Genomic DNA, 12,059 nt, shown 5'->3' on the forward strand with positions numbered 1-12,059 from the left:
CCGAATTGGCCATGATTTTTATATCATGCGACTAGCTTTGCTACTTCATCATTGTTCAAAGTCAAGGGGCTTTTAATTAAAACACCTTGCATAATTTCATTTATGAAAAATCAAATATGCGTTAAGTTGAATATTATATACTCCACATTTAAATGGTCTGTTTGAATGAAATTATCTGTCTAGACAGCTGCTTAGTCCAGAAGAAATTTTTTTAGCACTTCAAAAGTGAAGACTAAAGAAGTAATCTAGCTTGGTAGAAATAATGAAAAATAGCTACTAACAGAGCAATGGAATCAGTTAATTAAGGGTCCTCAGACATACAGGTTCTGAATCTCTTTCTTTTTTCCTCCAGTGGTCTATCAAGATTCACAATGGCAGCAACGAAGCCCTCACACAATATAAAATCAATATCACTTCAATTGCACCTCTTTTGGAAAAATTAGCAAAAAGTAGTGATGTTTACTGGGTCTTACAAGGTAAAGTAATGAACAGTAGGTAACAATTTGTACTGTCACTGTCTGTTGAGTCATTATCTTGTAGAATATGGAAAACTTAGTCCATACTGCATACTTGCAGAGTAAAAATGGTGTTGGTTGGATTCCAATCTGGCCTTTCTTCCAGCCTTAACTAGCTGGTACCTAACTAGCTGTTACTAGGGATGGAGACTTTAAAGCTCTCTCAGAAGAATCTTTTGCCTTCTGAACTCTTAATTTTTTGTTAGCTTACTCTCAGACTTGATATGCCAGGTCTGTTCTCCCTGTGCTGTGCTCCATACGTGCCTCCTGGGAGTGAAGAACACAAGTGCATTCCTGCCACAAACATTCCTGCGTTTGTGTTCTATTAAAATTTCAGATTAAGTATATAATAGGAGAGGTTCAACAAGTGCACCCTCTGCGTGTCTCTGGAATGAATAGACATACTCAATATAGAGAATTCAAGTCTCTAGAATGAAACTTCTGTACTGAGCACTGATAAGTTAAGGTTAGGAGCCAGAAATCGTGGTTCACAATGAGTCTGTGAGATTTTTATTATGGCACCAAGCTTACACTCTTTTGCTTTTCTTCAATAAAACTAAAGTATGTCCCTGACACTGAACAATGAGCTCATAGGTAGAGCGTGCTCCTGGTTTATCTGCCATAGAACATAGCATTTTAGATTATCATCACCTCAGTTAGAAACACAGATTTTGACCCCTGATAGGAATATAGCCAGCTGTACCCTTACAGTCACATCCAAGTTCCTGTCAAAGATCAACAGATTAATCTTCTTGCATTCCTTTCAAAACTATGTTTATCTATAACAGAAGCAATTAGCTGTCAGACATGTCCCAGCATTCTGTTAATAAAGATCCCATCCATTTAAGTCATCTCTTAGTTCTTTAATGGAACAAATAAGAGGAGAAGCAGTCTGGACACATAGAGTTGTCTAGTCATTGATTGTTCAAAAGTAGGTGTGAAGTAGCTAAAGTAAATCAATTTACAGCTCGTAGAGTGTTTCACCAGAATTATGAACATCAGCAGCTTTTCACAGCAATTTATTGATCTCCAGCTGACCTTTTGATCAGGAACCACTTATAGCTTTGTGTTAAGCCCTGCATAATTTCTGAAGCCTGTAGGCAATTAAGTAGTGTTCCATTCTTCTGAAAAACTGAGATTCTGCCATCAGTTAAACTAGAATCAACAGCAGCAAGTGTAATATGCTTATGGACTATGACTTAGAGAAATGAGAAGCTGTTTTTTTCTGCAGTAACTAGAGGGTTTGAGATATTTTTTTTTCCCATGTGCCTATTCTGCTGCCTGTCTTCTGTCCTCTTGGTCTTAGAGTCTTTCCTTGGAGAGGTTCCGTTACTGAGAGAAGGCATAAACTGCTCTGCACTCCAGCATTATATGCTTTTCCTGGGTTTAGGGAAATTAAACAGCAGGAAATTAAAAAGGCCAAAGCTTTCTAATCTATTAAGTACATATGCATGACTAGGGAATGGTGATAAGAACATTTCATCATAAACAACTCTAGTTACTAATGTGGTTACTGTAACAGTCACTCATTCCTCCTTGTACATATTTTCTGTACCATTAAACAATTGTGGCTACCTAAATGAAAGTAGCTTGTGCAACTTGAGCTAAGCAAATATATTTGTCAGGTAGAAGATTAATGTGCTCGCTCTTTGTCCTTTCAATTTCAGATCCTGTTTATGAAGATATGCTGAGTGAAAGTCGGAAAATGATCACTAATGAGAAAATAGATGCTTATAATGAAGCAGCTGTTCGTATTCTAAACAGCAGCTCCCGAAATTCCAAAGCTAAAGTTAAAGTGTTCAGTGTATCAAAATTGATAGCACAAGAAACTATCATGAAGTCGGCAGATGGCCTGCATCTCCCTGAATCAAGCAGAGATACAGTAAGTGTTTTTATCACTGGTCAACATTAAAAACTAATAATAGTAAAAGAAGATTTTAAGTGAACATTCTGAAATGGCAGACAATATGAATGTAATGAGGACCTGCACATTCTTCAGGAAATTTTGTTCAGAAGATTCCCAATAGGTGGGAGGGCAGTCAGTTATAGAATGTTAAAAAAACATAATAGCAAACACATTAGTGTGTAGCTATTTTAAACTGGCCATTAGTCCGCTAGATTTTTTAGATCCTGAGTGCAAACTTCATGCCTTCATATGCATGGTGTTAGGGTGATAATGATTTGTAAAGCAATGCTAAGAAATAAGTCTTAAATTTTCCCCTATGTGCCCATATAATTTTGTTTAGTAAGGAGTATGAAAAGGATAAGAAAAAAACACAATATACAACTTCCTGGTTGCATGGAGTGCCACTGACTTTATTTCTTACTTTATCTTCAACCTACTTATACATATATGCATGCAGTGAGCTCCTCTGGGCTTTGTCAGTCTGCTCTTCTTGTGAAAAGAGTTCACCCTGCATGTCAGTTTTAGTTCCACTTCTTTGCAGGTTTCAGTTGCTTTTAACTACTGGATGAACTAAATGTCATCTCACCGCAGGCTTCGGTCTTGTTGTCATGTTTTAGAGACTTTGATTGCCGTGCCCCTTTAGGACCCAAGTTTGTGAGCCGTTTTTCCTTTAGAGTCTGTTTAGCTCTTTCTAGCTCCTTTTACAGTCGGTAGATAGAACCCTTCTGTTACAAGGATTAGGATTAGGTTTTTTTGCTTACCTCAAGAAGCTCAAGATTTTCCTGTTTGGAAGAGATGTTTTGACTGTACTGTTGAATGCAACTAGGTATATGGGGGCACTGGGAAATTTTATCTGTGTAATGATAAGGGAGAATTGCATGTTTTATGTCAATACATGATCTAGAAGAAAATTTCTTACAATGAAAATGTTAGCTTTTTTATTAGAGATTAATTGACAAAACTGCTTATTTCTTTGACAGAATGCGATGATTCTTATGAACGTCTACTGCAATAAGATAATGAAGCCCATTGATGGCTCCTGCTGCCAGCCTCAGCCTCCTCTCACTCTGATACAGAAGTTAGCTTTCTGTTTCTTTACTTTGTCCATTATTGGATATTTAATTATCAATTTAATTAATCGGAATAATTATCGGAAGAACAAATCATGCACTGATTTGGAAAGTGGAGAGGAGAAGAAACCTGCCATCAGCACTCCTAATGTTTCTACTTTAGAGATGCTCTTACACTCCTTCTGCAAACTTGGTCTAATCATGACCTATTTTTATCTGTGTGACAGAGCAAATCTTTTCATGAAGGAAAATAAATTTTATACACATTCATCTTTCTTCATACCAATCGTCTATATCTTGGTTTTGGGGGTATTTTATACCGAAAATACCAAAGAGGTAATGATCATGTTGACATCTGGCTTATAACGTTATTTCCCAGTTTGAGTGTAAATAACTAATTGCTAAATATTGGTAGTTAAGTTTTCAAAGCCAGTATAACTCATCTGCAAAAAACACGCTCACAAGCAGTATAACATTTGCATGGTATTAGATGCAAAAGCTTTTTGAAACATACGGGTACGAGCACTTTGAGCCGCTGTCACTCAATCAAATTGGAAATGAGCATAGCTTGGATACAAGAGAGTAGATCGCATCAAAATCTGGTAGACCTGTGTCTGCTAGACAGAAGGCTTTTATAATTGAGACCTATTTACCCATAAAGTAGTTCATTGTCTTGAACTTTTTCTCCTCATTTTGTAGATGTTCGTTGTACTTTTTGGAATAGCAACACTCTTGTTTTGTTTTGCATTAGACTAAAGTGTTAAATAGAGAACAGACTGATGAATGGAAGGGCTGGATGCAACTTGTTATTTTGATTTACCATATCTCTGGAGCAAGCACTGTAAGTGATTTGCATTATTTTTTTTTAAGTGGGAAACCAATTTAGGTATGTTACTTCAAAAGAAAGATAGTGCAAATGTGTATTAGAATTGGAGAGAATGAATAATTAATGCTTTTGTTCCTGTAGTTTTAAAAATGGTATTAGCAGAATGTTTTTCTCTCTATTTAAGTGTAGATTTCAAGATGTCAAGAGAATTTTATGCATTACTTAACCAGTGAAAAAGTATACTTGTTTCTTCCATGTAGAATATTATGTTAATTTATTTTTAATTGCTAGCAACACTTCTTTTTTATGTTCTGAACTTGAAACTGCTGAAGGTAAGCTTTGAAAGAGCCCTTCTTAAGTCTCTCTTAACTGGTAATAGTGTGTAGAAAGTGTAAAGCAATGAGTAGGAGACATTCATTTTAAGATCAGAGAGGTTAGAGCACCAAAAGAGCTGAGGAAGAAACAGGGAAATGTACCATAATGCTGCTTTTCTTAGTTAAACCTGATTTACTGCAACGCAGAAAAAGCCTAAAATAAGTGGGAAAAAAGAAAAGTCAAAAGCGTTTATGTGGCTACTTACAAAAGGTATTTTATTTTTCTCAACAGTTTTTGCCTGTGTACATGCACATTCGAGTTCTGGTTGCTGCGTATCTGTTCCAAACAGGTTATGGGCACTTCTCATATTTTTGGTTAAAAGGGGACTTCGGTGTATACAGAGTGTGTCAGGTAAGAATATCTACTTACTGTTTTTATAAAGAAATTTGTTCAAATAACAAACATCCATAATATGTCTGTACTTCCTAAATAGTGGGATATCAGATTACTTAATCAAGGTTTGCACATTAAAAATGGCTATTGTTTGTGTGTAATCTGACCTGTCTAATCAGTAGTGTTTATCTAATACAAACATAGAGCATATAAATGATACTTACAATGTAAAAAATATAATTATGTAGGTTTTAAAATATCAAGACAAATATTTTCCAATATATAGTAATGGAGTTTTTACTGCAGTAGCAATTTGCAATATATAGGAATATATAAGTAATGATCCAGGCAGGCTTCCAAAGGCAGTGTATTGGAACCTACATTTGTTAATAAAGAAAACTAATTTTTGCACTATAATGATACTGGAGAACATACCTATTTTGGTGATTGCCTTCCCAGGTTTTGCAGTGTGTGCACTGTAGCGGTTTAAAAATTTTTAAAAAATATATCTTTTATTGCGTTAGGTGTTATATTGTCATATAACTCAGGTCATTGTGCTTATTAAACATATGTCTGCAGCCTAACTGCAGCACTGGTAACGACATCACCCTAGCTTTAAGTGAGCTAGCCCAGGTGGCTATGGGAGTGAAAGGAGAGGCATGAACAGCATCCCGCAACTGGAATACTCCCCCCAGCCTGGGGGAAAGTCAGTTCTGTTTTACCCTGTTTTCACTGCTATCTGTACCCAAGTAGGGCAGCATAGGACAGGTCCAGTACTACATAACCAGCCTGCAGCCTTGTATTGCGCCATTGATGTTCCTTGAGATACTTACCCGTGTTGCAACTGAAATATATAATCACCATGTGAGATGTAAAATACGTCGATATTTTCATAGAGTGCTGAAGAAACATGTCGCCCATCTCTCTCAGCTTTGCCTCCCAGTTTATATTCTCTTTCTTGCCTCCTCTGACGCCCTCCAGGTTTTATTTCGTCTCAATTTCTTGGTTGTGGTACTGTGCGTAGTGATGGACCGACCTTACCAGTTCTACTACTTTGTGCCATTAGTCACTGTCTGGTTTATGATCATTTATGCCACATTAGCTGTATGGCCTCAGATTGTCCAGAAGAAAGCAAATGGTAAGGTTTTTTATTCCTGCTAGAAAACATTTGCATGTTACTACCATGATAACCATACAGAAAATGGTATTGTTAGTAATCTCAGTCTCTTTGTAACATAATCAAAATATGCTAAACAGCTGTTCACAGAAATACAGCTTGTCATAGATGAATTATATGTCAGCTGAAAAATGTAACAGCTGATAAATAGTCTCTGGTTACAGTCATATTAGAATACTTTGTAACAGGTTTTGACCATCAGAAATGTGTTTTATCAAGTGTTGTAATATTACTGAATGCAAACTAAAAACACAGGTTACTATCTGTGCTAGCTGAGACTGTAGCTGTAGTGTACTAATGGGTATGGCATGAACAGTGAGCGTTTAGACTTTCTCATTCTGCGTTGCCAATATGTCTCATCCATCTTGAGCAGCCAGTCTGCCATATCCTGCCAAATAAGAACATGGGGTTTGTTATCTTAGTGTCTTAGATTAAGTGAACTATCAGAAGTATGTCTTGTGATACAGTTATTTTAAATAAAAATTGAAGTGAAATCCCACTTCATTGAAAAGCTGTCATCATGTGGTAAATGCTTATTATTTAATACACCTAAATTAGAACTAAAACCTTAAGAGTCTTAGATCCTCCTTCCCTATTGATGGAGTAATATCCAAATTTTATAGTCTGCAGACATGACAATGAAATATCCCAAATGCATGCTAGGAATAGATGCTAGGAAAATGTAATCAGAGTAGTTTTACAAAGTATCTCAAAGGCAAATAGCTCCAATATTATTTTCTTTTCCTACAACGGCACTTCTGTTCCAGGTACATACAAATTACTGTTTATACTTTGGAGCAGTAGTGTACTGTGAAACTAGATCTTTCAATGACAACTTTCACTTGTTTATGTCCCTGTTTACAGCTGCCAATTGATATGGCAGTATCTCTGTTGCATTGTTGAGGCTTGGGTAGAGCTTAATATCAGTCAACAGCTTTGAGGAGCAGTTTCTCAGGCTTCTCTTAACAAGATACTTGTCCTTAATGACCTGCAGTTGCGCTTTGGAGTACAACTGGTACCTCAGAGTTTAATAACGTATTCTTTACTTATTTCATGTGACAAAAGCTGTTGGGCATTTTGTTTTATATATTTATTTACATTCACCTAGAATAAGGACTGCCTGCGCAGAGTATTTGGGAAAGCAGAGGCTTTAAAATAGTGTTTCTGTTTGAACACCTAAATACTTTCTTGTATGTATGTTGTTCCTGTTTTAAACATGAGGCTTAATTTAGGTTTAATAGGTTGTTAATTGCTGTGAATGTTTATTTTAATTGCTTAAAGTAGAATTTATTATGTAAATGTAGATAGTGATAAAATATTGCTGGTAATATTTGAACATTGTATTTATGAATGTATCTATTACTACGCATAGCTACGCTAAACAATTAATGTGTCCTGGGTTTTGCTATTGAAAAATTGATGACTATATACTGATTAATTTATTTCTTCCTCAGGGAACTGCTTATGGCACTTTGGTTTACTGCTGAAACTGATTTGCTTACTGACATGTATATATTTTCTGTCATATTCTCAGGTTTGTAAATTTTTGACTATTTTTATCCTTAACGACCTAATGGTGATATATATAGTGGGATGGTGATATGAAGATCTGAGTCTCTTAGAGACCTGGTATTGGCTTTGATACCTTCTCAGAAGACTGGTTCTCATGCTAAATTACCAACTTACTGCACGCTGTGAGTATAGCTGACAGAAATAAGGGCAGAGTTTGGCACTCGGGGATTTTACAGAGGATTTTGTGTGGTCTTAATCCTTCATTGGTTTTAAGCCTGTTGAACTGTAGTCTTCTGGAGAGTATGCATTCATTATCCCAACACATCAGTGAATCTCTCCCTTTAAGCCTGCAGTACAAAATGGAAGGTGTGCCAAAACCTTTAAGGAAAGCAAAACTGAAACCTTGTCTCATCTGAAGAAGTATTTTTGTGTTTGTTTTTACTTTTGGGGGCAAGGAGAGTGCCTTCTAAGGAAGCCTGTTATTTTGGTAATGCAACATAGCTAGTAAAATAGGGATGTGATACTATTAAAAGACAGCATATTGATTTAAATTTAGTAAATATGGTTGACGTCAGTGTTAATGCTTTTACCATGTTTATTTTTTACAGGGCGCGTTTGAGAAGATATTTTCTTTTTGGCCACTGTCCAAGTGTTTTGAACTGAATGGGAATGTCTATGAATGGTGGTTTAGGTGGAAGTTGGATCGCTATGTATGTAACATTTGCATAAATTTATACTGGTCTTTTAAGTGTATTTTAATTTGGTAGGGAGGGAGGGTTGTTTTCCTTTCCTCTAGAGAATGCAGGAGTTTGTCCCAGTGGATTGTTTAATAGAAGACTAAGCTGCATCCACCTTACTTCTGCAAATGTCTGTCAAAGCCTTGCTTAAAAGATGGATGTTGATTTATTTGCTGCTGGATCCTGCTTAGTTTGCTTTTAAAAAATAAAGCCATAAAGTGACCTAGATTTGTCTTTTCTTAAAAATTTTACGGCAAAAATTTTAACACCTGTAGCACTTCTGGCTATTGAAATACAAGGCAAATCATTGTGGTGGCTTTCTTAATAATATTTATTGAAATTTGTATCAATTAAAGATAAAATTCTTTTACGGCAACCTTTAAAACACGTGTAAAATCAGGGTCTTGATGCCCAAACCAGACTATTGTTGCACATATTTTTAAATGCTTTTCCAGTGGGAAAGTGCTTCCTTTCCAGTTACTGACCCTCCAGTGTGGGGGAATAGAACAGGGAGACGCTGGTCTTTTTTTTTTTTTTGCCTTCTTGACAAGGTAAATGGAGTTTCTGCGACGGGAGCATTTATCTGCTAACCTTATCCATTATGGGATCACTTGCACGCTTCTCCCTCTGGCGGTCTTCAGAAACTGAAATTTGAAGAGCACACAGTTGTCGAGTCCTGGGCTGCTCCCATCGTGCGGCAGCGCACACTGCGTTGCGACATTGCAGACTTGGAGCTTTGTTGCTTGTGAACAGTGTGTATTCTGTGATGATGCTAAGGAGGAAGTCCCAAAATAAATACAGAAGACAAGCACCGCATGGGCCTGAAACGGCATCGTGTTGCTAGCTAATGAGAACTTGGCATAAGATCATAAAACGCTCTGCTGAAGAACTGTGTCTGTGAGAGAGGGAAGCACTTGTGCTTCTTGAATGTTTTCACCTGCCAATTTGGGAGAAGGCCAGAGACTCATGGTTTTTCCCCAGAGAAAGCCCTTTTCAGTGCTGGCATAGATTGCAGAGGGGATAGGAGGTACTTGAAAGCTGCTTGAAATTTCATTGTCATGTCTTTAATGCTCTGTGAAGCATTTGTAAAGCATTCTTTATTTGTAGTTTTTGAGTTGAGTTAAAAATGCAGTTTATGACAACCTAGTGTAGAAAGCCTATTTTTGATTGCTTCAGTAAATCAAGGAAAGGACCTTTTGACACCTAAGCTTTGGTATTACAAATAGTTTAATCCTGTGGTATTTCTGTTAAGAATTTGTACCTGAAGTACTTGTAAAAGCCATGAAATAGTCATTGCATTCTGTTTGTCTTTTACAGGTGGTTTTTCATGGGATGCTGTTTGCTTTTATTTATCTGGCATTGCAGAAACGTCAGATGATATCAGAAGGAAAGGGAGATCCTCTTTTCTCCAGCAGAGTTTCAAATGTTTTATTATTTATTTCAATTGCATCCTTTTTGGTACGTACCTAGTACAACTAGTATAATCAGGTTTGTAAATCTCTTAAAGATTAAGTTTTCTGAAGTTCTTGTTTAGAAAATATATTGATTTAAAAAAATCAAATCTTGATCTGGAGGTATTTCAGCTGTGTTCTTGTGCACAGCCCTACCTAGCTACTCACCAAAATATTTTTTCTTTCAGTCAACTGTAGATGAAAACATCATCACTCTTTCAATTCATTGAAAAGGTTACAAGAAAATTGGATCATAAAAATAATATGGTAGATAATGCAGCTCTTATCTCCACTCCTGATTGCTTGTCTATTTGTGATGAAAAAATTGTCAGCAGTATGTCTGTATCTTAGGGTATGAGTAACTATGGTATTCATCAGCTGCAAAGAAGAATTTGAAAGAAACACAAAACTAAGCACAGCGTAGTTTTTTCTGTTACTGTCCCACATCTTAGTGAACAAACTACTGCTGAAGCACTTCAGAGTAGCTTACCTCTTGGTTAATTTTTAAATGTTACATATAATTGCTACACAGACTGATTTTTATATCTTTCAGACCTACTCTATTTGGGCTAGTAGCTGTAAAAACAAGACAGAGTGCAATGAACTACATCCTTCTGTTTCTGTGGTGCAGGTAATTATAATTATAGTCCTTTTCCTTACAGTGATAGAATCTGGATTGTTCTTGTTTGGGCTTTTTAAAAAATTGTGTTTAAATATAATTTTGCTTTAGCGTGGAATGTCAGATAATTGAGCCTCGTTCTCATATTTGAAAGTGAAAAAGGGTTTAACTACATTGCTCACTGTCATTGCCTTTAAGCACTGAAATCACGTACTGTGATTATGCTTTTGATTAAGCTCGATGGCCTTAGTGTAGGTTTCATATGCACCGTTTAAGTCCAAACTCAACTTTTGACTAATTGTGTAGCAGAGGAAAAGAAGGTGGCTGTAGGGAAGCATGAGTGTTTGGGAGGTATTAGTGTAGGAAGCAACCTATGGAACCTTGTAGTCACTTTCAGGCAGAGAAGAGGTGGGCCACAGGGGTATCCATGTGGTTTTCTTAAATTTAGATTTTCCTCTTACTGTGTCCTCTGCTCCACTATACCCTGGCTGTCTGATTCTGTTCCCTCTCTGTTTCCTTTTTTTTTAATAGTTTGTCCTGCTTTCTTCAGGGGCAGCATGTGAGACTTAATTTTTTAAATTTAATTTGTCCATCTTGACACCTTCTTTTTTAAAATCGAGCGTTAACTTGGATTTGGGGCCACCTTTGTTTTAGGCTGGCATGGTATAACACATTCTGTGAACATGCCTAGTAAGTGTATAGTAATATCTATGAACATCAAGGCCATGATTCTCCTGAAGCTGTAAATGTGACTTGCTACGCTATAAGAATGTGTGTAAGAGATTTCGAGACCTACTTTGTTAAGTATCAACATCATGGATTTTTGTTTGCTTTATATATTTACTAGAGTTTAAAGAAGACTTAATGCATGATTCACTTCAGACAGTGAAAATGAATAAGCCTTTGAGTGTGTGTAATCTGCTTGTCATCCACAGTCACTTTTTTAAAACTTTTTTTTAAAAAAGATTTTAGCTTTCATCCTCATCAGGAACATTCCTGGGTATGTCCGATCTGTGTATAGCTCGTTCTTTGCCTGGTTTGGCAAAATTTCTCTAGAGGTAAGTAGAATGATCGGAAGTACAGTAAATTGAAACTTAGATGTGTAGGGTGGTTTTATTATCTGAATTGTAGTATAATACATAAATAGTGAAATCATTTATTGGCTTATTTAATACCATGCTGTTGTGATTGACCTCCTTTAGCATTGTAGCTTCCATCTACACTTAAAAATCACAGCTGAAATGGCAGTCTGACAGTAGCAAACTTACTTCTTACGCTGTTCTGGGGCGGGGAGCTTAGGGCTGTAAGAGTGGGGATTTAATGCTGGAGTAAGCTGTGGTGTGTATGCAGTTGGAAGATAAACATTTAAGCCAGTTGAAGAATCAGCATGAATTATACTGACTAGTGTGAGTACACTTATAAATGTGCTTGCCCTAGAAAGCTTTCTTGCATTAGCAAACAAACAAAACCCTTCTAAGTGCAAATGTTCTCTTGTTCCATTGAGTGTGTATTTTGAAACAGTAGGAATTCTCTTGCTT

General features: G+C 36.5%; 1 protein-coding gene across 4 annotated transcripts in view; it reads left to right on the forward strand.

Moving 5' to 3' along the window:
- CASD1 (CAS1 domain sialic acid O acetyltransferase 1) overlaps positions 1–12,059 on the forward strand; it is a 35,332-nt gene that overhangs the window by 19,294 nt on the left and 3,979 nt on the right. For all 4 annotated transcript variants that reach the window (XR_012624680.1, XM_074835898.1, XM_074835912.1 and 1 more), the window contains 11 exons: positions 353–476; positions 2,183–2,397; positions 3,402–3,827; positions 4,243–4,332; positions 4,924–5,043; positions 6,007–6,163; positions 7,657–7,736; positions 8,323–8,424; positions 9,769–9,909; positions 10,456–10,533; positions 11,487–11,579. Coding sequence is in view for 3 of the 4 variants with exons in the window: in XM_074835898.1 (XP_074691999.1) it covers positions 353–476; positions 2,183–2,397; positions 3,402–3,827; positions 4,243–4,332; positions 4,924–5,043; positions 6,007–6,163; positions 7,657–7,736; positions 8,323–8,424; positions 9,769–9,909; positions 10,456–10,533; positions 11,487–11,579 (1,626 nt within the window). In the remaining variant the exon portion in view is untranslated. The remainder of the gene's footprint in view (positions 1–352; positions 477–2,182; positions 2,398–3,401; positions 3,828–4,242; positions 4,333–4,923; positions 5,044–6,006; positions 6,164–7,656; positions 7,737–8,322; positions 8,425–9,768; positions 9,910–10,455; positions 10,534–11,486; positions 11,580–12,059) is intronic.

The sequence above is a fragment of the Strix aluco genome, chromosome 1 (assembly GCF_031877795.1).
Source record: "Strix aluco isolate bStrAlu1 chromosome 1, bStrAlu1.hap1, whole genome shotgun sequence".
NCBI classification, from domain to species: Eukaryota; Metazoa; Chordata; class Aves; order Strigiformes; family Strigidae; genus Strix; species Strix aluco.